Source organism: Phaseolus vulgaris, chromosome 9, assembly GCF_000499845.2.
Source record: "Phaseolus vulgaris cultivar G19833 chromosome 9, P. vulgaris v2.0, whole genome shotgun sequence".
NCBI classification, from domain to species: domain Eukaryota; kingdom Viridiplantae; phylum Streptophyta; class Magnoliopsida; order Fabales; family Fabaceae; genus Phaseolus; species Phaseolus vulgaris.
The window spans coordinates 28,847,975-28,872,019 of NC_023751.2; the positions used below are offsets into that span (position 1 = coordinate 28,847,975).

The window sequence follows — 24,045 nt, forward strand, 5'->3', positions numbered from 1 at the left end:
ACCTCAAGACATACCATATTTCCTTTGCATTGGTACATATTGAAGCTCTACAAAAATTCATCAGAGTGTATCTAGAGAGAAAATAATGTTTTTAGCTCTCACATTGTAGTGAACACTTTGTTTCATCTAAAATCCAAGAAGAAATATCCTTAGGTACTTGCATATTTCAACTATTCTAATAAGAGTAAAAGATCATTAACATAAACGTCCAATACTTTTTTACCATTTAATTTATGAAAGCTTTTCATTCTAATTTTCCAAATTTTATTCCATAATAAATGCTGAAGCTTATAAATCAAAGCACCTTCAAAAAATATTTGGGAATAAATAACCCCTGAGATTGATTGTAAAGAAAAATTGGTTATACAATACTAAGTGAGAGGTAAATTAGTATTTAAATTTTTTGGCCGATTAATAAATTTGAAAATATTTTTCTTATAACACTTGATCAAGAAAATATGGAAGTAGAAAATAGAAGCACAAACAAAACCAAAAATATATAAAGTACTAAAAATATAAGAGTGTTAAGAAGGATGTCACATATATTTTATACCGATTGACTATTCCTAAATCTACATTAAGTTTCAACATCGCAACCTTAATAAGATTGTTTCACTATCTAAGATATTATATTACAATCACACTTTACATGCAAACATTTAAGATGTACAAATATTTTTGAAAACTTATCAACAAGAGTGTTACAACACCAGGTATAAATCTACCACATGAACACATCAAACTTAGGTGTAAAAAAATTCAAATAAAGTTAAAAAACAACGAAGGATAATTATTACCCATAATGATGAATATTTCAAAAAAAAAAAAAAAGTAAAAGATTATGTAATATTTTCTTAAATACCTTCAAATAAAACTATTATCAAATATTTTTCTATCATAAGTTCTTTCTTTGCTTCTTTGAAAGTTCTTAATTGATTCTTATTTTTTTTTCATAATATCTAGAAAATACATATTTTAATAAATCTAATTTATTATTATAAAATATAATTGATTATATTATTTTAACTGAATCTATAAATTTAATAAGAATAATTTAATTAATTAATTGAACAATAATCAATTGTTTGTAAACAATTTTTAGATAGATAATTAATTATGGTTTATATCATAATTGATTAAACCAAGCAATGTACTTTTGTAGTTCACAATCTATTCAATTATATTTAATAATAATTTAGTAATATGTTCTTAAAATATTTTTAATTTTATTTATAAATGAAGTTGTGTTGGAAGACAAAGAATCAAGTGATGGACACTTAAGTTAAAACAATAAATTCTACTACCACTAGTAAAATATAAGATTTATTATCAAGGAAAATTTACTTGACTGGTTTAATTTAAATTATATATTACTGGAATGGGTAAAAACTTTGTTTCTTATATGTATAAGTAAGTTGTATTGCATGATATTATTTCACTCAACTGAAATTGTGGTAAGATGAAATGACTTTTATTATAAAAGTTCTCAAGTGAATGTTGACGAAGATGATGAAGACAACAAACTGTCATCAAACCAAACACGCTCAAACCGCAAAACAACCGTCCACCACAAGATCGTGTCCGGTTACAAAGTCGGAGTCACCGGACGCCAGAAACAGGACCGCATCCGCAACATGTTTGGCACTCAAAAACACGCCTTTCAGTCTGGAGCTCTGCGCATACACTTCCTGCAGCTCTTCGATAGATACAAACAAGTTGTTAAAGATGAAATAAATGATTTTCTGAAATAGATGAAATTTTTTAAAACCTTTTCTTTCTTTGCATAGGTCATAGCCATATCCATTACACGCTTTTGAGAATTAAGAAATGCATCTAGGTTTGATCTTTCAATGTATTAACTTTAAGTGTTTTCAAAGGATTGACTCTTGCAATTTTCACAACTTGAATATTTTACTTAAGAAGTGGATGCATATTCCCAAGAAAAAAATTGATAAACCATTTCCAAATAATTCATATTGGTTTTCAAGTTGCCATTTTCATCTTGTAATTGTGTCAACTTACTCTAAGCTATTTCTTCTCACTTTAAAATCGATTATTTGAAAAAGTAAGTCTATTTGCTTCTTCATACAACTCATTAAATGCATAAAGTAATTGACATAATTTGACTCTACTTCAAAGTTAAAGCTACTTATGTTGCAACTAGAAAACTGAAAATCAACCATGAAACGTAAGTTTGTCTCTTCTTTACTCTGACTTTGTGTTTCTTGAAGAACTTGAAGCATTTTCCTCTTAAGAAATGTGAGTTTTCTCCTTTTTAGAGGGTCTTTTATCTCTTCAACATGTTGTTTCATGTTAAACAAAGGACAATCAAGTTTAATGATGATGTTGACCCTAGTTCATATTTACTACAACTTTTCTTTGGTAAGTGGCTAGCTCATGTTCTTGTTTCTCAAAAATCTTGAGAACTTACCCTAAAATATTCATATTCTCACAATTTGAATTTTGTGATTCCTTCCCTTCTTCTTTAAAGTCAACTTTCATCATTGAAAGTCATCTCCTTTTTCACATTTTCTTCTTCTTTCTTTCTTTTTAGCATAAACTCATTCTCTCTTAATTTACTAAAAATGTAGTCATGTTCATGATTGTGAGGTTTCTTGATTATGAAATTGTTGTGACTTTGAATGTCATAGCCTATTCAAACTTTCCATAATTTGTATATTTGACCCTTCTTTGTTGTACTTCTTTTCTATGTGTTTCACTATGTCAATGAACCATTTGTACACATTATAAATGTTTTCTTCTTGAAGTCTCATTTGTATAAAAGTATTTTTCCTTGCAGATTTGACCTCTTATGTTCCTTCGTGTGTAACCTCAAGAACATCCCATATTTCCTTTGCATTGGTACATATTGAAACTCTACAAAAATTCATCAAAATGTATCTAGAGATAAAATAATGTTTTTAGCTCTCACATTGTAGTGAACACTTTGTTTCATCTACAATCCAAGAAGAAAAATACTTAGGTACTTGCATATTTCAACAATTCTAATAAGAGTAAAAGATCATTAACATAAACATCCCATATTTATTTACCATTTAATGTATGAAAGCTTTTCATTCTAATTTTCCAAATTTTATCCCATAATAAATGTGGAAGTCTATAAATCAAAGGACCTTCAACAAACATTTGGGAATAACTAATCCCTTGAGATTAATTGTAAGGAAAAATAGGTTATACAATATTAAGTGAGAGGTGAATTAGTATTTAAATTTTTTGGCCAATTAATAAATTTGAAAATATTTTTCTTGTAACACTTGATCAAGAAGATATAGAAGTAGAAAATAGAAGCACAAACAAAATCAAAAATATATGAAGTACTATAAATATAAGAGAGAATGTTAAGAAGGATGTCACATATATTTTATACCTTATACCTCAATCTACATTAAATTTCAAAATCACAACCTTAGTAAGATTGTTCCACTATTTAAGATATTATATTACAATCACACTTGCAAAACATGTAAACATTTAAGATGTACAAATATTTTTTAAAACTTATCAACAAGAGTGTTACAACACATGTATAAACCTACCACATGAACACATCAAACTTAGGTGTACAAAAGTTCAAATAAAATTACAAAACGACGAAAAAAAATTATGATGAATATTTCAAAAAAAATAAAAATAAAAAATTATGTAATATTTCTTTAAATACCTTCAAATAAAACTATTATCAAATATTTTTCTATCATAAGTTATTTCTTTGCTACTTTGAAAGTTCTTAATTGATTCTTATTTTTATTTTTTTTCATAATATCTTGAAAGTACATATTTTAATAAATCTAATTGATTATTATAAAATATAATTGATTATATTATTTTAACTGAATCTATAAATTTAATAAGAATAATTTAATTAATTAATTGACCAATAATCAATTGTTTGTAAACAAGTTTTAGATACATAATTAATTATGGTTTATATGATAATTGATTAAATCAAGCAATGTAGTTTTGTAATTCACAATATATTCAATTATATTTAATAATAATTTAGTAATATGTTCTTAAAATATTTTAAATTTTATTTATAAATGAAGTTGTGTTAGAAGACAAAGAATCAAGTGATGGACACTTAATTTAAAACAATAAATTCTACTACCACTAGTAAAATATATGATTTATTATCAAGGAAAATTTACTTGACTGGTTTAATTTAAATTATATATTACGGAAATGGGTAAAATCTTTGTTTATTATATGTATAAGTAAGTTGTATATTAGCATGATATTATTTCACTCAACTGAAATTGTGGTAAGATGAAATGACTTTTATTAAATCGTGTGATGAATTTAGTGAAGTTATGCGAATATAACATGACTTTAATTAAATATTTATAAAATTAATTATTATGTTAACTGAAATCATGAAAATTCCTAACAACTTCACTTTAATTTTTCTGCTCCATTAGTGTTTTCGTTTTCATGTTGAAGTTGGTCCGTCATTAACTGAATTTTAACCTTCAGGTACACAATTAATTTTACATATAATAGTAATTAATAATACTATTTAACTAATATTTAGAGTGATTTTGTAGATAATGAAACAAATTGAAATATTTTAAAAAAGTTTTCCCACTTAAATTAAGACTTAATTCTATATCTAAAAATTATTGCAAGCACTTTCGTGATTTTGAATTCCATACACTTGCGAATTACATTATATATTAATGTTTGCCATTTCCTCACTTGGGAGATCACGATTTTAGTTTGTGTCTAAGAAAATAATATTTTAATTTTATTTATTTTATTCTTAATTTAAAATAATATTATATTATTAAAAAAGTTCTCAAGTGAATGTTGACGAAAAGAGGAACAAAGGAAAAGATGATGAAGACAACAAACAGTCATCAAATTAAATACGCTCAAACCCCAAAACTACCGTCCACCACAAGATCGTGTCCGGTTACAAAGTTGGAGTCACCGGACGCCAGAAACAGGACCGCATCCGCAACATGTTTGGCACTCAAAAACACGCCTTTCAGTCTGGAGCTCTGCGCATACATTTTCTGCAGCTCTTCGATCTCCTTCGTCGCGTGCGACGTACGCGTCAACGGTGTGGCCAACCCACTCGGTGAGACGCAGTTCACCCTGATACCGTGCGCCCCCAGCTGCACACTCGCGCAACGCACCAGCCCCTTCACCGCGTGCTTTGACATCGCGTAGTCCGTGCGCGACTTGGTGCCGTGCGACGCCGCCACGCTCGCTGTACATACGATGCTGCCCCTCACGCGCCGCTCCACCATCGAGCGCGCGGCGTGCTTCACACACGCCGCCATGCCCCTCGTATTGACGGCGAAAAGACGGTCGAAGTGGGAAAAGTCGAGGTCGAGGATTGTCTGGTCGGAGGGACTAAGGATGCCGGCGTTGCTGAACATGACGTCCAATTGGCCATAACCGTTGACCGTTGAATCCACAAGCTCTTTCACTTGCTCTTCCTCTCCCACATCACAATGGACATAGGTGCACCTGTATTACAGATCAAATTAATTCTCCTTTTGAGTTTATCATCAACTATTTCACACAATACATTGCTAATTCTTTTATTAATAATTTTTAGTGATTAAACTTTAATTTATTTGTTTGGTGGCATCGCAGTATGGATCCTACAGAATTTTGGCACGTACGAAAGCAGTTTGTTATTATCAAAGAAATTATGATGACTGATACTGTAAACAGAGATGTGAATAGATTTGTCGACCACAAAGATCTAAATCAATGAACAAGTGTATATTTGTGATCCAGTTTCTCTTGCTTAATGAGAATATGCAAGAATTTGCTTTGTTGTACCTGTCAGATCCAATGGAAGCTGCGACTAGGTTGCCCAGTTCATCTTGGATGTCTGCGATCACAACCATTCGCGCACCATGGTTGGCAAACAGACGCGCAGTCTCTTCGCCGATGCCGCTTGCTCCTCCGGTGATAATAATAACTTTTCCGGCCAACTTTTGGGCAGTGTTGTCCATTGAGTGAGCTGAGTTAGCCATTTCTTTATTGTTTCCTCTGTAAAAGCCTGATCTCATATGCTCGTATATAGATGTATGTATACTGACACATGCTGCACCTTCCAATAAATATTAATTTTTTAACTAAGAATTTTTCTTTATTTTAAAACTTTTATTATTATAAATAATAATATTTTATTGTGATATAAGACGCACTAGGTGTCAAAATATCATTATTATTTTTTTTATGTTAAATTTAACTTAAAGGGAAAAAAATGAACAAAAAACAAATTAAAAAGAGATTATTTGAATTAAAAGAATAGAAATTAAGAGAAAAGTTTATAGTTTATGTAATATAATAAATTTTTAAAAGATAATTCGTGAAATAATTTTTTATATATAATTTGATATAAATATAATTTTTATATATAAATTAAAGTTACTATAAATTTTAAATAAAAATAAAAATTTATTATCTAATCAAAAGTTACCATTTTTTTTATATAAAAAATTTGTTTAAGCAGGAGTCCTATCAGATTATTTCTTGGATGAAGAATTAAAGTTGTTTTCTTTAACAATTTTCTGATGTTAGGATTGTTAACCGAAAAAACTATTTGTTTTATGACTTTGTCTTTCAAACAAATTTCAGTTAAAGATACATTGTCCAAAAGGAGATAAGTACATTCAACTTTTGAAATATTGTGTAAAGAAGAAAAGAATAATTAATGTTGCATGAAATGCACTTAATGTATTCTTCACATTCAAGCTCATTAGATAGAAGAATGAACGACACTCAAGTGAGTTGAAGTTGCTCAACGTCAAAAACTAGATTTGCAACAACTATATTCTTCAATTCCTATTAAAAGTCATCCATCAGGAAAAAAAAAAAAAAGAGATCATGTTGCATAGTAAAAAAATGTTGCTCAAATTTCTATGCCACAAAAAGTTTAATAGAGAATATTGTTCGTGTTCACTTAAAAAATTAGAACATAATGCATAAATCTTACATACATAAAAGACGTTATTTCTCTTTAAGCAAGCATATGATTTGTTGATACTATTCAGACAAATTATTTATCTTAGTCAGGAGTGGTTGTTTGGCAAAGGATACTTGGTTATTAGTCAGGAGTAGCTCTGTTAAAAAAACTCTTAAACATTTTAGCCAGGAATGACTATGCTCTAAAAGAATATTCAGTTTTAGTCAGAAGTGGTTGCATTCCAAAGAATATTCAAGGAGTTAACCAAGAGTGACTACGAGCTTAAAGAATACTAAAAGAATTAGTTAGGAGTGACTACGAGCCTAAAGAATACTCAATGAGTTCGTTAGGAGTGGTTATGAGCCCAAATATTCAATGAGTTAGCTAGGAGTGATTACGAACCAAAACAATACTCATTTGTAACTTCACAACATTAGTTTGCTTAGTGGAATTCAATCTGTTCATAGATAGTTGGAGGCTAATTAAATCAAAATTAACTTTAAACACTGAAGGAATACATATTTGATTAAGCAAAAAGTAATTAATTTAGTGAGTTAATTATTACATACGTATTGTTCAATTAATTAATTAGTGCATGCTTAATCTCCTCTTAATTTCTTGTAAATATTTTTAAAGTATAAATCAAACTTTTCCTAAACTTTTTCATTGGTCTTCCATACATTTCTATCATATACCAACTCTCGTATGTCAAACGACCCTATATAAAAATCTTTAAATATCAATTAATTTATAAATAAAAAATAATTAGTCATTATATTAACTAAGTTAAATACAATTTTATAAACTAAAAAGTTATTGATATCCAAAGTAGTTTCTTTTATTAATAAAATTTTATAAATTGTTCCTGCTAGGGAGATGGGACCTAGAGAACTATTGAAGTCTTCGTCTTCTTCCTTCGGTCGGGCAGGTTACCGGGTGATGAACTGGGATCCTTCTCTTCCTCGTGCCTCTCCTTCGGCTCTCGGTCTCGGGCAAACACCGGATGGGGGGATGGTACCTGCGAAGGCACTCCGACGCTCAAGTCAGTAAAGTGGGTGATCAGTATTTGGGTAGGTGAACAATAATAAATGACGTACATTCCTCCTTGGGATGTGTGCTATTTATATTATATTAGTGGGCTTACCTTATTGGACCCGATTAGTAGAGTGGATCTCAATTAGGGTTGCATTACCTAATCATTAATGACGGATTAGCTTCACTGACCTTGGCTTGAGTGTTAATGGGTGTATGTGTCGGCCGGTCGGCCAGCGAGGCCGGCTATGACGACCTCTGGAGTCTCGGCCATGATGGCACGTGTCTCGGTTAGGGTGGAACGTGTCTCGATCAGGATGGCACGTGTCTCAGTCAGGGTGCCACGTGTCTCGGTCTCGCCCATACCAGTACATAAACTAATTTTTAAATTGATGTAATTAGTAGCTAACGTTAGTTGTCAATTTAAAAACTACTTTAGAAATTTTTATTAATAATAGAACTACTTCATATACCAATAATTTTTTTGCTGATTAAAAAAACAATAATTTGTTAATTTATAAAATTGTTTCTAACTTAGTTAATATAATGAGTAGTTGTTATTTTTTCTCTAAATTAGTTGACATTTAATGATTTTCTTGTAGTACTACCATAATTTTCTTTCACAATTGTGTCATATTCTTTACTTTTACAAAATGGTTTTCAAAACCTTCTCAAATAAACAAATTAAGTATTTCTAACTTTTTTTTAACAATTTGTGGATTTGTATGAAATCAACGACATTTTGAAAAGTATCAACATTTTGCTTATAAATGTTTGATGTGGTTGTTTAAAATTCCCTTGCATACCACCTCAACATTTATCTTAAGTCTTTATCACATAGTTGATTAATACTTGAATTATGCTTCAAACCTTCAAGAAGTAGCTCATTTTGAATTTTTCATAGAAGAAACATTTGCATTTTGTACACCTAAATTTTTTCCATTTTTATTATCTTCGTAGGCGACATGATTAACATCTTTAAATTTGATTTTTGTAAAAAAAAAAAAATGTTGACGGACCACATGCCTCAAACATCCATTATATCAAAATACAACATTATATTCTTGGTTGTTGACCACTCCATCAAAATAATTAAAGAAAAGATTCAACTACCTTAATCATTTTTGGTTCGTTAGGGTTAGTAACTTTGTGGCTTTCTTTGAGAATCCATGTATACTTCCTACTAGGAACACCAAAATTTATGATATAATAATTAGAAAGCTTTTCATTCTAATTTTCCAAATTTTATCCCATAATAAATGTGGAAGTTTATAAATCAAAGCACCTTCAACAAACATTTGGGAATAACTAATCCCTTGAGATTAATTGTAAGGAAAAATAGGTTATACAATATTAAGTGAAAGGTGAATTAGTATTTAAAATTTTTGGCCGATTAATAAATTTGAAAATATTTTTCTTGTAACACTTATCAAGAAGATATGGAAGTAGAAAATAGGAGCACAAACAAAATCAAAAATATATGAAGTACTAGAAATATATGAGAGAGTGTTAAGAAGGATGTCACATATATTTTATACCTTATACCTCAATCTACATTAAATTTCAACATCACAACCTTAGTAAGATTGTTCCACTATTTAAGATATTATATTACAATCACACTTGTAAAACATGCAAACATTTAAGATGTACAAATATTTTTTAAAACTTATCAACAAGAGTGTTACAACACCATGTATAAACCTAACACATGAACACATCAAACTTAGGTGTACAAAAAGTTCAAATAAAATTACAAAATGACGAAGGAAAATTATTACCCGAAATAATAAATATTTCAAAAAAAAAATAAAAGTAAAAGATTATGTAATATTTTCTTAATTACCTTCAAATAAAACTATTGTCAAATATTTTTCTAACATAAGTTTTTTCTTTTTTTCTTTCAAAATTCTTAATTGATTCTTATTTTTTTCATAATATCTAGAAAATACATATTTTAATAAATCTAATTGATTATTATAAAATATAATTGATTATATTATTTAACTGAATCTATAAATTTAATAGGAATAATTTAATTAATTAATTGAGCAATAATCAATTGTTTGTAAACAAGTTTTAGATAGATAATTAATTATGGTTTATATGATAAGTGATTAAATTAACCAATTTACTTTTGTAATTCACAATATATTCAATTATATTTAATAATAATTTAGTAATATGTTTTTAAAATATTTTAAATTTTATTTATAAATGAAGTTGTGTTGGAAGACAAAAATCAAGTGATGGACACTTAATTTAAAACAATAAATTCTACTACCACTAGTAAAATATCAGATTTATTATCATGGAAAATTTACTTGACTGGTTTAATTTAAATTATATATTACTGGAATAAAAACTTTGTTTCTTATATGTATAAGTAAGTTGTATTAGCATGATATTATTTCACTCAACTGAAATTGTGGTAAGATGAAATGACTTTTATTAAATCGTGTAATGAATTTAGTGAAGTTATGTGAATATAACATGACTTGAATTAAATATTTCTAAAATTAATTATTATGTTAACTGAAATCATGAAAATTCCTAACAACTTCACTTTAATTTTTCTGCTCCATTTGTGTTTTCGTTTTCATGTTGAAGTTGGTCCGTCATTAACTGAATTTTAACCTTCAGGTACACAATTAATTTTTTATATAATAGTAATTAATAACTTGGGAGATCACGATTTTAGTTTGTGTCTAAGAAAATAATATTTTAATTATATTTATTTTATTCTTAATTAAAAATAATATTATATTATTAAAAAAGTTCTCAAGTGAATGTTGACAAAGAGAGGAACAAAGCAAAAGATGATGAAGACAACAAACACTCATCAAACCAAATACCCTCAAACCGCAAAACTACCGTCCACCACAAGATCGTGTCCGGTTACAAAGTTGGAGTCACCGGACGCCAGAAACAGGACCGCATCCGCAACATGTTTGGCACTCAAAACCACGCCTTTCAGTCTGGAGCTCTGCGCATACACTTTCTGCAGCTCTTCGATCTCCATCGTCGCACGCGTCAACGGTGTGGCCAACCCACTCGGTGAGACGCAGTTCACCCTGATACCGTGCGCCCCCAGCTGCACACTCGCGCAACGCACCAGCCCTTTCACCGCGTGCTTTGACATCGCGTAGTCCGTGCGCGACTTGGTGCCGTGCGACGCCGCCACGCTCGCTGTGCATACTATGCTGCCCCTCACGCGCCGCTCCACCATCGAGCGCGCGGCGTGCTTCACACACGCCGCCATGCCCCTCGCATTGACGGTTAAAAGACGGTCGAAGTGGGAAAAGTCGAGGTCGAGGATTGTCTGGTCAGAGGGACTAAGGATGCCGGCGTTGCTGAACATGACGTCCAATTGGCCATAACCGTTGACCGTTGAATCCACAAGCTCTTTCACTTGCTCTTCCTCTCCCACATCACAATGGACATAGGTGCACCTGTATTACAGATCAAATTAATTCTCCTTTTGAGTTTATCATCAACTATTTCACACAATACATTGCTAATTCTTTTATTAATAATTTTTAGTGATTAAACTTTAATTTATTTGTTTGGTGGCATCGCAGTATGGATCCTACAGAATTTTGGCACGTACGAAAGCAGTTTGTTATTATCAAAGAAATTATGATGACTGATACTGTAAACAGAGATGTGAATAGATTTGTCGACCACAAAGATCTAAATCAATGAACAAGTGTATATTTGTGATCCAGTTTCTCTTGCTTAATGAGAATATGCAAGAATTTGCTTTGTTGTACCTGTCAGATCCAATGGAAGCTGCGACTAGGTTGCCCAGTTCATCTTGGATGTCTGCGATCACAACCATTCGCGCACCATGGTTGGCAAACAGACGCGCAGTCTCTTCGCCGATGCCGCTTGCTCCTCCGGTGATAATAATAACTTTTCCGGCCAACTTTTGGGCAGTGTTGTCCATTGAGTGAGCTGAGTTAGCCATTTCTTTATTGTTTCCTCTGTAAAAGCCTGATCTCATATGCTCATATATATATATAGATGTATGTATATATATAGTGAGTTCTCGGAGACGATCACACTTATTATTTCCTCTTTGGGGTAAGCCACTCACTCTCATCATTTTCTTTCTTTTATGTTAGATTTGACTTAAAGGGAAAGTAGAAATGAAAAGAAAAAACAAATTAAAATTAAAAAGAGATTATTTGAATTAAAAGAATAGGAATTAAGTGAAACGTTTATAATTTATGTAATATAATAAATTTTTAAAAGATAATTCATGAAATAATTTTTTAGAGATAATTTGATGTAAATATAATTTTTAAATATAAATTAAATTTAGTATAAATTTTAAATTAAAATAAAAATTATTATCCAATCAAAAGTTACTTTTTTTTTTTATAAAAGATTCATTTAATAGAACTAAAATTGTTTTTTTTAATAGAACTAAAATTGTTTTTTTAATAATTTTCTAAAATATTTATGTTTTATATAACTTTGTCTTTCAAATAAATTACAACTAAAAATACATCGTCCAAAAGGAGATAAGTACATCCAACTATTGAAATATTTGTAAAGAAAAAAGGAACAATTAATGTTGCATGAAATGCACCTAATGAATTCTTCACATTCAAACTCATTAAATAGAAGAACGGCATTCAAGTGAGTTGAAATTACTCAACATCAAAAAAATAGATTTGCAGCAACTATATTCTTCAATTCCTATTAAAAGTCATCCATCAAGAAGAAAAAAGAGATCATGTTGCACAACAAAAAAATGTTGCTCGGATTTCTATGCCACAAAATGTTTCATAGAGAACATTGTTTGTGTTCATTTCGAAAATTAGAAGATAATGCATAAATCTTACATTCATAAAAGACGTTATTTCTCTTTAAGCAACCATATGATTTGTTCACACTATTCAGACAAATTATTTATCTTAGTCAGGAGTGGTTGTTTGGCAAAGGATACTTGGTTATTAGTCAGGAGTAGCTCTGTTAAAAAAAACTCTTAAACATTTTAGCCAAGAATGACTATGTTCTAAAAGAATATTCAGTTTTAGTTAGAAGTGGTTGCATTCCAAAGAATATTCAAGGAGTTAGCAAAGAGTAACTACGAGTTCAAAGAATACTAAAGGGGTTAGTTAGGAGCGACTATGAGCCTAAAGAATACTCAACGAGTTAGTGAGGAGTGGTTATGAGCCCAAATATTCAAGGGTTAGCTAGGAGTGACTATGATCCAAAACTATACTCATTTGTAACTTCACAACATTAGTTTGCTTAGTGAAATTCAAATTGTTGATTGGGAACTAATGTTTTATGCTTTATCAGATGAACTAATTTAAAAATATTTTATGTATCTCTCTTTCTCCCTATCTTCTTTACATTGCATATTATTATTATCTGCACCCACTTATAAAGTTGTATTTGTTGCATTTCATTAGACACAATATAGGTTAAAAGGCCATTAATAGATCACTTGCAATACAAAAATATCTTCTAAATAATCATCATCAGATGATATTTATGAAAAATTTTAAAAAGTTATTAAAATATAATTCAATAATATCTTCTTTTGTTTTTCTATTTTTTACCTTAACCTCTAAAGGGTGGAGCGTCTGAGAGCGCTTAGAGGAAAATATCCAACATGGTGGTGGTGAGTGAGTGGAACACCTATGCCTTGGCCAAGATGCATGTAGATGACAAAGTGCAGGAAGCTCTTAGAAAACTTTAAAGTTTGTGTAGAAAGAAGCACAAGCTTGAGCTTTTCAATCAACCTAACCAACTTCACACACATACCTACCACCTCCTAGCTAGATGTACTCCAAGTTATTATCTGAAGCCAACCATAACCTCAATCTTACCCACATACGAAAGTGGGTCATTCATGAGCACAAGAGGACAACACCCCTTCTCAAATTCAAAGCATCCAAGAAACATAAGCCTTCACCAACCAAGCCAACTTCAGATGAAGAGGATATGATGGTGATTGATGCTATCAGAGAAGGAAGTTGTCAAAGCTTAGTTTGAGATAAATGCTAAGAAGATGCAACTCGAAGTTGCAATATGGATAAGTCTGGAGGATTCTAATTTCCAACAACGCATGCCAGATGTAGTTGATCAAACGTTGGAGATCAGCATGTTAGAAGAAACAGCTCCCGCAAACAAAGAAAAAGTTACGTATAAAATTTACTCTCGGATAAAGTCTATAACTATTGTTCTAGGTCCTCAACTGCTTGAGAGTAGAACATTGTTTCTCTTTGAGTTTGTTGAACTCGTGCATTGGAAGTAGGAACAGATGAAATAGTCGATTCCAATGCCCTTAGGAAAGGTCTTTCAAACCATTATCTTCAATACCCTTCACCAAATCAAATTCCTTCCAAATCCTCCATCCTCACCTCTGCCATTGATCATGTTTGATCAACATATCTTAGATAACCTTTTCCCCATTGGACCATCCTTAAACACAACCTTTACTTCATTCGCTCCACCATCATCTGATCAACCTCTGATCACCCATAAAGAAATATTCTTAACCTAATCAAGATTTATGAGGGGATGGACAAAGACAAAAGTCAAGGTGTTCTTATAGGGGTTCTTGATACAAACCATCTCGACAAACAGATGACTAAGGACACAACAGACACTTCACGATTAAGTCAGCCATCTCAGCATCCAAGACAATGTCCCGTCAAACTTTACAAGGACCTCAGTAAAAGAAGAACTGGACATAAGCCAAAACATCAGATGTTCTTTCTTCTGATCTTTTTAAAAGACCAGTTTATATAAATAAATTGAGCTCACTTTAAGGGTTCAAATAGAAGAATAAGCTAGAGTTGGGTGTGCTTAGTAAATTGGGTTTGTGCCAAGCCCACCTTTCATGACATGTGCACCTAGGTTTAAGGTTTCTTTGACCTACCTTCTAGAAGATTTCTCAAAAATGACACCCCTACCCCTTTCACTCTTGCTCCTCAAGTCACTCTCTCCTATATAAAAGGGTGTCTTACCTCATGTATTTTTTACAATTGGAATTGAATAGAAAAGAAACTTTGTTTGAGTGATTAGTGAACTTTGTCTCCTAAAGTTCTTGGGTCTTATCTTGAGTGTAGTACACCTCAAGTGGCGGCTCCTCATCACTCATCTTGGAACAATCCACCATTCCAAGTGGCGTGATTCTTTGCTCCATTTTCCATAAGCTTTCTTCATTTCTTCATCTTTTTTCTTTCTTATTTGCGCCTTTTCCATTCCTTTTTATGTCCTTGGGTTCTTCCATCTTGTTTCTTTCCATTATATGTTTTTATTTTTGCACCTCATCATCATCAACACCATATAATTATGTTTTTCTCTTTGTCCTCTAGAAGTGAACCTTCACATATACTTAACCACTTGGTTAAGTCCGTGTCCAGTGGGAATCTTCTTTGGGTTTCTCACTATAATTGCTAATTTAAAAAATCCTAAACAAAGTGCAATCCATAAAATGTGCAATCCTAAAATCAACTCACATCAGTTCTTGAATGGTTTAGTTGGTTCTTTATGAGTTTCTTAGAGAGAAAATCAAACAAGGCTTCACAAAAGTTATATAGGTAGAAGTTATTAGTTCAAACTTTGGGTTTTAGGTTGTTTATGACTCAGGGTTGATTTGGTTATGTCTTAGGAGATTAACAATGGATTAGCAAAAAATAGGGAACCTTTCTTGGGTGGTTCTTGAAGGAAGGTGAAATAATACTATGCTGGAAAATATGGGCACTTTTTTGGTATGTTTCTTGGTGGATTTCTGGTGTTGTTGTGAATAAGTGAGTTGGCCGAATATTTTGGGTGGTTCTTGGTAGATTTTGAGAGGTGGAAAGAGAAGAAGTGATGAAAGTTTAATGAGAGCACAAAATATATGCAAGAAATGGAATGACAATTCAAATTAAGGAAGACCGAAACTGAAAGAAGAAATGGAAACGATAATGAGGGGTTTATGAGTGAAAACCTTAGGAAAATTCCCACTGGACATTAACTTAACCAAGTGGTTAAGTAGATGTGAAAGTGCATTTCTCAAAGGCAAAAGGAAAAGATATTGATAAGATGAATATGATGCCAAGAATAGGTGAGGAATTAGGCATGGAAAGGAAGAATAAAAGGCAACCGAATACACATAAGAACACGAATCAAGAACATATTTATGAATAAAGTGGAATGACAAATGGAATGGAAAGATGAAGGAGTAAGAAAGCTTATGAGAATGGCGTTGAGAAAGTGAGCACGCCACTTGGATGATGAATTTACTCCAAGATAAGTGTTGGAAGCCGCCACTTGAGATCTCTCAAAAACTCACAAGATAAGACTAAAGACTAAGAGGAACAAGTCTCACTAGCATCACACACAAATTTGTGCTGAGTAACTTTTCTTCTATTCAATTCAACTTCTCAAAACAATGAGGGAGGCCTCCTATTTATAAGAGGAGGAGCCTTGGAGAACAATGAGAAGGGTATGATGGGAAAAGGGCATATATGGTGCGGCCAGGGTATTGCCCTTGGTCAATGTCGCACCATTACTCACATTCTAGAAGGTAGGTTAAGCTTCCCGCCCTAAAGGACTTCTCATAGGCCCAATTTGATAACTACACTTCCTATTTATGCTATATGGACCTGCCCTAACTTATTCTACTATTTGGACCCCTCAAGTGAGCCCAAGTTATTTACAACATATTTTAATCTTTAAGAAGACCAGCAGGAAGAACAGTAGATGCTCTGGTCTTTGTCCATTTCTCCCTTTGGTGAGGTCTTCACTTGCATGTTGAGATGACTTCTCATAGTGTGGATGGTCATTTGTATCCTTGGTCATCTTCATGTAGGCTTGGTTTGTATCACAAGTTCTCTAGTTACACTTCTTAATTCTTCATGAAGACAATAAAAGGAAAAACCACTTAGGACAAGTCAACTAAGGTATAAACACTTTCACTCAAACATACAAATGCTATTCAAAAGCTTCTATTGTGTATGACTTCCTATTTGTAAGGTGTTAACCATAAGCATCCAAGGTCTAATTTACAAATTTGGGACTTGAATTCGCATCTAAGGTGTTAACACACCTCCTAATTCTTAAAACAATTGTAAGAATTATTAACCTATGACTCTATCCAAACTATTATTTTCTAATGTGATGTTTTCTTCTATATACTTTACATTTTTGTATTATTTGATTTGTATTTTTAATTTATTTTCTCTAAGTTTTTCTTTAATTGAAGACTATTGGTTCTCATCACATTCTCCTCCCTAAACCAATGAGATGTCTTTTCTATTGAGAATTTCATTCTTACTCATATGTAGATACCTAATTATAATATGAATTTTAAATTCTCATAAATAGGTTGGACACATGTATTTAATTAGTTATCTTTAGTAACTATTTCATTAATAGTCTTAATTATACTTTAATGACTTTAACAAAACATTTGAATATATTTTTGCAAGTCCCTTTCATTTATGTTATCCATTCTTAGTACATATAAGTATGTACTAAGAATATGATGTTTAAGATTTTCTTATGTGTATAAGTATGGGAACATTAATTAGACTTTGAAAATTCAATATACGTCCAATCAAGATATGATAAAATAGATTGGATACAAATTTGTATCCATTTTAACTAAATAAAAAAGAAATGGATATTTTTTATCTAATTTAAATTATATTAAATTTAATTTGTATAATTTTTTCAAATTTGATTAAAATTTATATTTGAATTGTTCTGATTTGGGTTTAACTTGGTTAAACTCATATTAACATGGGTTCGCCCTTGCCAGACTAAGTCCAGCGGCTCAGTTTGACTGGAACATAACTCGATCTATCCTGACTTAAGCTCAACTAAGCCTAACTTGATATAAGCATGGTCTAACCCATGGTAACCTAGGTTACGCCCAACCACGCCTAATATGAGCTCGAGCAAACCTAACATGGGTTTGAACTAACTCAATCTAAGCAAGTTCTAACCCCAACCTAACCTAGTCTAACATGGGCCATTCCTAACCTATCCTTCATAGGCCTAGTTCGACGTGACTTGACTTAGGCTTGATTCAACCCAACCCGACCTTTTTTAACCAAGACTTGACAACCCTACTTGATTCAACCCTAACCATACTCAATCAAACCTAAACCCCTACTAACTCGACTTGACATGAACCTAGGTTGACTCTACTTTACCTAGGTGAATTCAGCCAATGTGGACTCGAACCAACTCAACTTGACCTAGGTCTAGCCCGATGTTGACCCAAGCTAACTCGATTCGAACCAAGCCTTGTTAACATGGCCTTGGCCTAATTCAGATTGAGGTGGGTCTACCCCACTTGACTTTATGTGAACTAGATTAACTTGGCTCAACTTAGGCCTAGACCGACTCAGTTCAACATGGACTTAGGCTGACTTAGTCTGACCATGGCTCGATTCAACTTAACCTGATCTGGATTCGTGCTAACTCAACTCAATCTAAGTCTTGACCAACTCAACTCGACTTGGACTTTACCCTTTTCAACCTGATCTAGGCCTTAGTGGCTTGGCCCAACTTTGTTATCAGCTTGATTCAACCAGACGTGGGCCTATCATGAGTCAACCTGACATTAACCCGCCTGACTTCGCCTAACGTGAACTCGGGTTGACTTGGCCCGAACTTGGCCTTAGATCCAACCTAAAGTGGGCCATGTGGATTCGACCTTAAGTGGAACCTAGATTATTGAACTTGACCTAGGCTTGAGCTTACTCGACTGACATGGACCTGATTAGACTCGACCCAATTTTGACTTGGCTCAAGTTGACCCAACCTGTCTCAGCTCAACTTGAGTCGCATCGACTTGGTCAAATTTGGACTAGCCTTAATGTGGGCCAACCCAACTTGGCTTGAGTTGGACCCAATCTGACTCACCCAACCTAGTTCTGAATCGACCTAACCTAACTTAGGCCCAACTCCGACCAATGTCACATGATTCTAACCGGTTTAACTTTACTTAGGTCCAACATGGTCAAAACTACCAAAGTTTGGTCTAACCCAACTTGATTTGTGTCCAACTTAACTTAAGACTAAACTCTCAGTGAGTCTAGCCTAACTATGGTATGACTTGTCCAACTTGTCTTAGGTCTAATCTAGCTTAACCTTGTATGAGCTTAACCCTAACCCGACCCAATTCTACCTTACATAGGTTTGATCTAACATAACCTTTATTTTGAATTTTCAAAGTATAAAAAACTATCCAATACAAATCTAATTAAATAGATTAAACTTAATATCCAAAAAATATAAATTTAAATTTGAGATAAATTCATTAGTTAGGTCTGGATTTTTGCTGCTATGATAATTTATTATTAGATCGGATCTTTGTTAGTTAAAGTATAGTAGACACGTTCTTTCTTGATCTAAAGAAGAGAAGATGAATAGACTAGAGGGTTTTGCGATCTAATGCGTCGAGTGTTACCCAATGTAACCCAAATTAACCAATTATTATATTTTAACTTTTAAACACCTGGGACAAATATTTTGTAGAATTAAGTAGAATCCCACCCAAGATGTCTTTTGCCAAGCATATCTCTTTGCCAGAGAGAAATTGTGCCAATATTTAACTATTAATCATTAAGATCATAAAAAATGCCTAATATCTGTCCCAGTTGCAGAAACATGATGATGATTTCTGAAGCAATAAATTAATTAGGTCCTCCTCAAATTCATTTCTAAGCAAAAAAACATTAACAAGTACTTCACTAAATAAGGTTGATTAACCCTTCTGTTTTGTAATCAACAGATTCAAGTTGATTAACCACAATCATTTCAATGGAGGTCTTTCCAAAGAACCAAAACCATTGCAATGTTAAACTACTAAGGTTGCACATTTGTCATTTACTACAACAAATTTACAGAGCCACGGAATGGGGCCAGGAACAGAACGCAAAGGTTGTTAGCATAGCTTCTTGAAGTTGGTTGAGTCACTTATCAGTGATCTGAGTGTGACTCATAAAAGTCACTTGGGCAAGGAGACATAACCTCTTGTTCTAGTATCTGTAACACTTGGTTCATTGTTGGACGTTCATCAGCATTTGCATCAGTGCAACTTGCTGCCATTTCAAGAATTACTTCCACAGATTCTGAATCTGCATCACTGCATCTTTTGTCTACTACCTCCTCCAATCTATTTTCTTTCAGGAACGCGTTCATCTGCAAACAATTACCCTCGGTTATGAGTTTTTTGACACGAGAGAACAAAGAGTTTGAGCATTGAATGGGTTAGGCCTTACCCAACCAACAACATTTACACCTCTGCTTGCAAATGTAGGATCTGTAGGTCTCTTTCCAGTTACAAGTTCTAGCAATAGAACTCCAAAACTATACACATCTGACTTCTCAGTGGCTCTTCCACTTTGTAGATACTCTAATGTTGGCACAAGTAAAAAGTCATGACCCATATAAGTGATTTCTCATTAGATTAGCGACTACAATAGAAATACACTGACAATGCTTAGAGTAGTACGAAAAAGGACATAAAAACGTTACATTTATAGTCTACATCCAAGCATAAACACTCTTTTAGAAAATTTCAGTGGCCTAATCTAGATGACACTCTGCTGGTTTGTGGGACTAAATACATACCTGGTGCCAGATAACCAAAGGTGCCAGCAACCACTGTTGTAACATGAGCATCTTCATCAACCAAAAGCTTTGCAAGACCAAAATCAGAGACACGAGGGTCCATGTTCTCATCAAGAAGGATGTTGCTGGATTTTATGTCGCGGTGCACAATTTTCGGGGAGCAGTCGTGATGCAAGTAAGCCAAGCCCCGGGCAGAACCAAGCGCTATCTTAAGGCGAGTACTCCAATTCAGTGATTGTTCAGTGTTTTCTAAATCAGAAAGGATTTATCAAAACGATAGCAAATGCAGAATTGAGGGCATGTCATCATGAGATGCAACCATAATAAACCAAATAAAATTTCCATTTCTATCAGTGCCAGAGGACCCTCCAAGAGAACAGTTATAAACAGTTCAGGGTAAGGAAAAAAGATAGATGGTTTCATACAAAATGGACCATACCATGCAAGAGATCATCTAAGCTTCCCATGGCCAAATAATCATAGATTAGAAGCTTAGTAGAAGGAAGTCTGCAGTAACCACGCAGGTTAACTAGATTTATGTGCTTGATGCTGCCCAATATCTCTAGTTCCCTCTCAAAGCCCTGATCAGAACCTTCCCGGCTTCTATCAATCCTCTTAACAGCAAATGTACCACAATCATTCATCACCATTCGGTATACGGTACCAAATCCTCCAGACCCTACCACATCATCTTCATCGAGAGACTCCAACTTCTCTATGATCTCAAATGATGTGTATGGCAGATCACCATGGAAGGTGATAAGTTTGGCACCTGCTACAATAACATGTGAGCCTTTACAAAGAAGACAAAGACAAAAGAAAAATTACTTTTTCTGTGCTGATAGGAGAGTGCTATTTCAAAATACCATCATCCTTCCTACTTGATTCTGGGTTGAGTTGATCCTTAACTTCTATGTATCTTCTAGCAGCTCTTTCCTTCTTTGATAGCAAGCAAATCCATAGTGACGAAAGAGTTATAACAAGTACAAGCCCCATTATTGTTATTGCACCAACTAACAGCCACTTGACATAATGTGAAGATCTTCTGGCAGGAACTGCATCATACAAAATCAAAGTATGATTGCTCAATTGGTAAATTTGGTTATAAGAGAACTACTAAGTCAAATGGTATTTAAAAATAGATTTTTTTTTTACTTTTATACAACATTTCCCTCCTTATTAAAGGAACACAATATTTAATGTTTTTGAATTTTCAAGATATTAATACATTGGTTTTTTTTATTTAGCATTACCCTTATTTAAAATTAAGAGAATTAATATGTTTATATTGTAGGAAGGTATAGCATTATTGCTAAAAGTATAAAGCATTGGATTTGACTTGCCTGCAGCTTCATCACTTTCTGCATGTGGTAGCACCACTGGGAACCCAAGTGATGTCCGACAAGGTTTCTGAACTTGCTGCCCACAAAGATCTAAGTTTCCAATAAACCTATTCATATGCAATGAATTTATAAACAGAAGCATAAACAGAGAAAAATTGGAACCAACCTTCCCCCACTTGGTACAAGAACTAAAAGGATTAACAACATAACAAGAACTGATTAAAAAGAAAGTTAAACTCTCAGTTGCTTTTTAAATGTCGGTTCTTAAGCAAAATGTGTCAGCCAAGACACAACATTATGGGCAAGTACGCTTACGCATTGTTCCCGAAGGTGCTTAGTACTCCAACGTCAGGGATTTCACCGGAAAAGAAATTAGTTGACAAGTTCCTAAGACAAGCACATAAATTAGCATATACTGAATCCCAAAGCTATGATAGAGTTATGGTTGAATGAACTTACAGAAGTCGCAATTGTGTAAGACGGCCAATAGAAGATGGTATAGCACCCTTTAATGAGTTACTTGATAAATCCCTGAATTTAAGGTTTCTATTAAATTCTTTAAAATGAAAATTGAAAAATAAAATGTGAAGAGCCCAATCAAAAGTTCCCAACGGAAGATAAACACCATTGAGCAAAACTTCTTGGGAGAGGGACTTACAATACATGTAAATAAGAAAGATTTCCAATATCTGATGGGATGCCTCCTTGTAAATAATTAGCTCTCAAGTACCTATAGATGGAATCAGATGAAGCATGTCCAAACATTACAATAAAAGCATGATTATCCACACACAAATTTCTAACAAAACTATACTAATTTTCACTTACAGTGCTCTAAGCTCTGTACAATTGCCAATTTCGTTAGGAATAACTCCATGTAAACCATTCTGATGAAGGGCCCTGATTCATTTCAAACACAACTCGAAGATGTTACATCTCTCTACTTAGAGAAGTTAATGAATTGGGGAGAAACATGTTAGTTGTACTACTTACAGTCTATGCAGTCTACTGAGTTTGCCAATGCTGGGAGATATAATACCCCCCAGTTGCATATAAGGTAGATTTCTGAAGCACAAGAGTGACAACAAAGACAAAAGTGTCAACTTCTCATACTCAGTTCAGGAGAGAAAAGAAGAAAGTTAAGTGCCCTTCAGTTTCAGGAAATAATCATTGATGAAGAAAATTCTCTTTTATTTCTCAAACCATTATATATGAGGAAATGAAGAGTGTATGCTGCTTACATACATTGAGCGAACTCGTTGTTCCCCGGGATGACAAGTGATACCAGTCCATGTACAGTGAGACTCATCAGACTTTCTCCAGTTGCTCAGAAAATTCCTTGTGTCATTCAAAGTGCTTTTGATCTCCAGCAATGTATGTCCTAATAGATGAATAAAAAAAAAAAAGTTCGAAACTTTAAACCGGTATTATTTAGTCCCATCTTTGAGATGTGGTGAAAGCTGAAAACTTCCCAAAAGAAGCAAATCATTCATCCCAAACAACAAAAATGAAAACACACTATAATCGATGCCTAGTTTATTTTGTGACTCAATGACAAACAAAGACAATATATAAAAGGAAAGTGAGGAAAACCCCAAATAGAAAAGGATTAAACTTTAACCCAGAAGCGATTCAAATATGGTTCTCACCATCTTGCGGGAGTGCAAGAGAAGAAGGGTATAAAACAATGGTGGAAAAAAACAACAGCATCAACACTGCACGACCCATTTCCATTCCAGCCTTCAAAATGCACTCTTTTTCTCACAAGTTATTTGGGTGGGAGTGGAATCACTCACTAGCTACCCTCACTGTGGGAAAGTGTCAACAGTGATGATGATTCCAGTTGGTGGAGTTGTGATGAAAATATGGACCTCAATGGGTCAGCATGATTAAACTTTAAACTAGCAAAGCTAATAATTTGAACTTTAGAAGCATGTAGAGCGAGAAAGCATAGGAATGCTTCTTTTTCACTCCAATGAATAAAAAATAATAATACTTAATATGATATTTACGTGCAAAGAGTGAAGCGAAAATGCAGTGTTTGAAAGGTGGCATAAAAAGTGATGCAGAGTGAAGTAGCCGTTCCACACTGCAAATTCAAACATTAAATTTGAAGGTTAC

At 33.0% G+C, this 24,045-nt stretch overlaps 3 protein-coding genes across 6 annotated transcripts; all 3 read right to left on the reverse strand.

Annotated features, from left to right (window-relative positions):
- Window positions 1–4,858: 4,858 nt before the first annotated feature.
- LOC137820892 ((+)-cis,trans-nepetalactol synthase NEPS1-like) lies at window positions 4,859–6,071 on the reverse strand. Its single transcript, XM_068625203.1, has 2 exons — window positions 5,818–6,071; window positions 4,859–5,496 (listed from the first exon to the last, which is right to left on the reverse strand). The coding sequence occupies exons 1-2, from the start codon at window positions 6,048–6,050 to the stop codon at window positions 4,893–4,895; spliced, it is 837 nt and encodes a 278-aa protein (XP_068481304.1). The 5' UTR covers window positions 6,051–6,071; the 3' UTR covers window positions 4,859–4,892.
- A 4,621-nt stretch (window positions 6,072–10,692) lies between these two features.
- LOC137820893 ((-)-isopiperitenol/(-)-carveol dehydrogenase, mitochondrial-like) lies at window positions 10,693–12,082 on the reverse strand. Its single transcript, XM_068625204.1, has 2 exons — window positions 11,755–12,082; window positions 10,693–11,433 (listed from the first exon to the last, which is right to left on the reverse strand). The coding sequence occupies exons 1-2, from the start codon at window positions 11,985–11,987 to the stop codon at window positions 10,839–10,841; spliced, it is 828 nt and encodes a 275-aa protein (XP_068481305.1). The 5' UTR covers window positions 11,988–12,082; the 3' UTR covers window positions 10,693–10,838.
- A 7,555-nt stretch (window positions 12,083–19,637) lies between these two features.
- On the reverse strand, window positions 19,638–24,045 carry LOC137822020 (LRR receptor-like serine/threonine-protein kinase FEI 2). 4 transcript variants are annotated; one of them, XM_068626896.1, is made up of 13 exons: window positions 23,574–24,045; window positions 23,170–23,305; window positions 22,918–22,989; window positions 22,753–22,824; window positions 22,583–22,654; window positions 22,384–22,455; window positions 22,240–22,311; window positions 21,925–22,031; window positions 21,448–21,636; window positions 21,021–21,356; window positions 20,582–20,830; window positions 20,230–20,363; window positions 19,638–20,149 (listed from the first exon to the last, which is right to left on the reverse strand). In XM_068626896.1, the coding sequence occupies exons 1-13, from the start codon at window positions 23,656–23,658 to the stop codon at window positions 19,928–19,930; spliced, it is 1,818 nt and encodes a 605-aa protein (XP_068482997.1). In that variant the 5' UTR covers window positions 23,659–24,045; the 3' UTR covers window positions 19,638–19,927. The 4 variants fall into 4 exon arrangements, with proteins under 4 accessions (XP_068482997.1, XP_068482998.1, XP_068483000.1 ...); XM_068626897.1 differs by having other exon boundaries at window positions 21,021–21,353; window positions 23,574–24,017; XM_068626899.1 differs by having other exon boundaries at window positions 23,166–23,305; window positions 23,574–24,017.

Coding starts and splice junctions, on each gene's coding strand:
- LOC137820892 (XM_068625203.1), bottom strand. CDS start 6,050: ATGAGATCAGGCTTTTACAGAGGAAACAATAAAGAAATGGCTAACTCA. Junction 5,497..5,817: donor GCTTCCATTGGATCTGACAG/GTACAACAAAGC, acceptor TCTGTAATACAG/GTGCACCTATGTCCATTGTG.
- LOC137822020 (XM_068626896.1), bottom strand. CDS start 23,658: ATGGAAATGGGTCGTGCAGTGTTGATGCTGTTGTTTTTTTCCACCATT. Junction 22,032..22,239: donor AGCACCTTCGGGAACAATGC/GTAAGCGTACTT, acceptor GCATATGAATAG/GTTTATTGGAAACTTAGATC. Junction 21,637..21,924: donor AGAAAGTGATGAAGCTGCAG/GCAAGTCAAATC, acceptor TGTATGATGCAG/TTCCTGCCAGAAGATCTTCA.
- LOC137820893 (XM_068625204.1), bottom strand. CDS start 11,987: ATGAGATCAGGCTTTTACAGAGGAAACAATAAAGAAATGGCTAACTCA. Junction 11,434..11,754: donor GCTTCCATTGGATCTGACAG/GTACAACAAAGC, acceptor TCTGTAATACAG/GTGCACCTATGTCCATTGTG.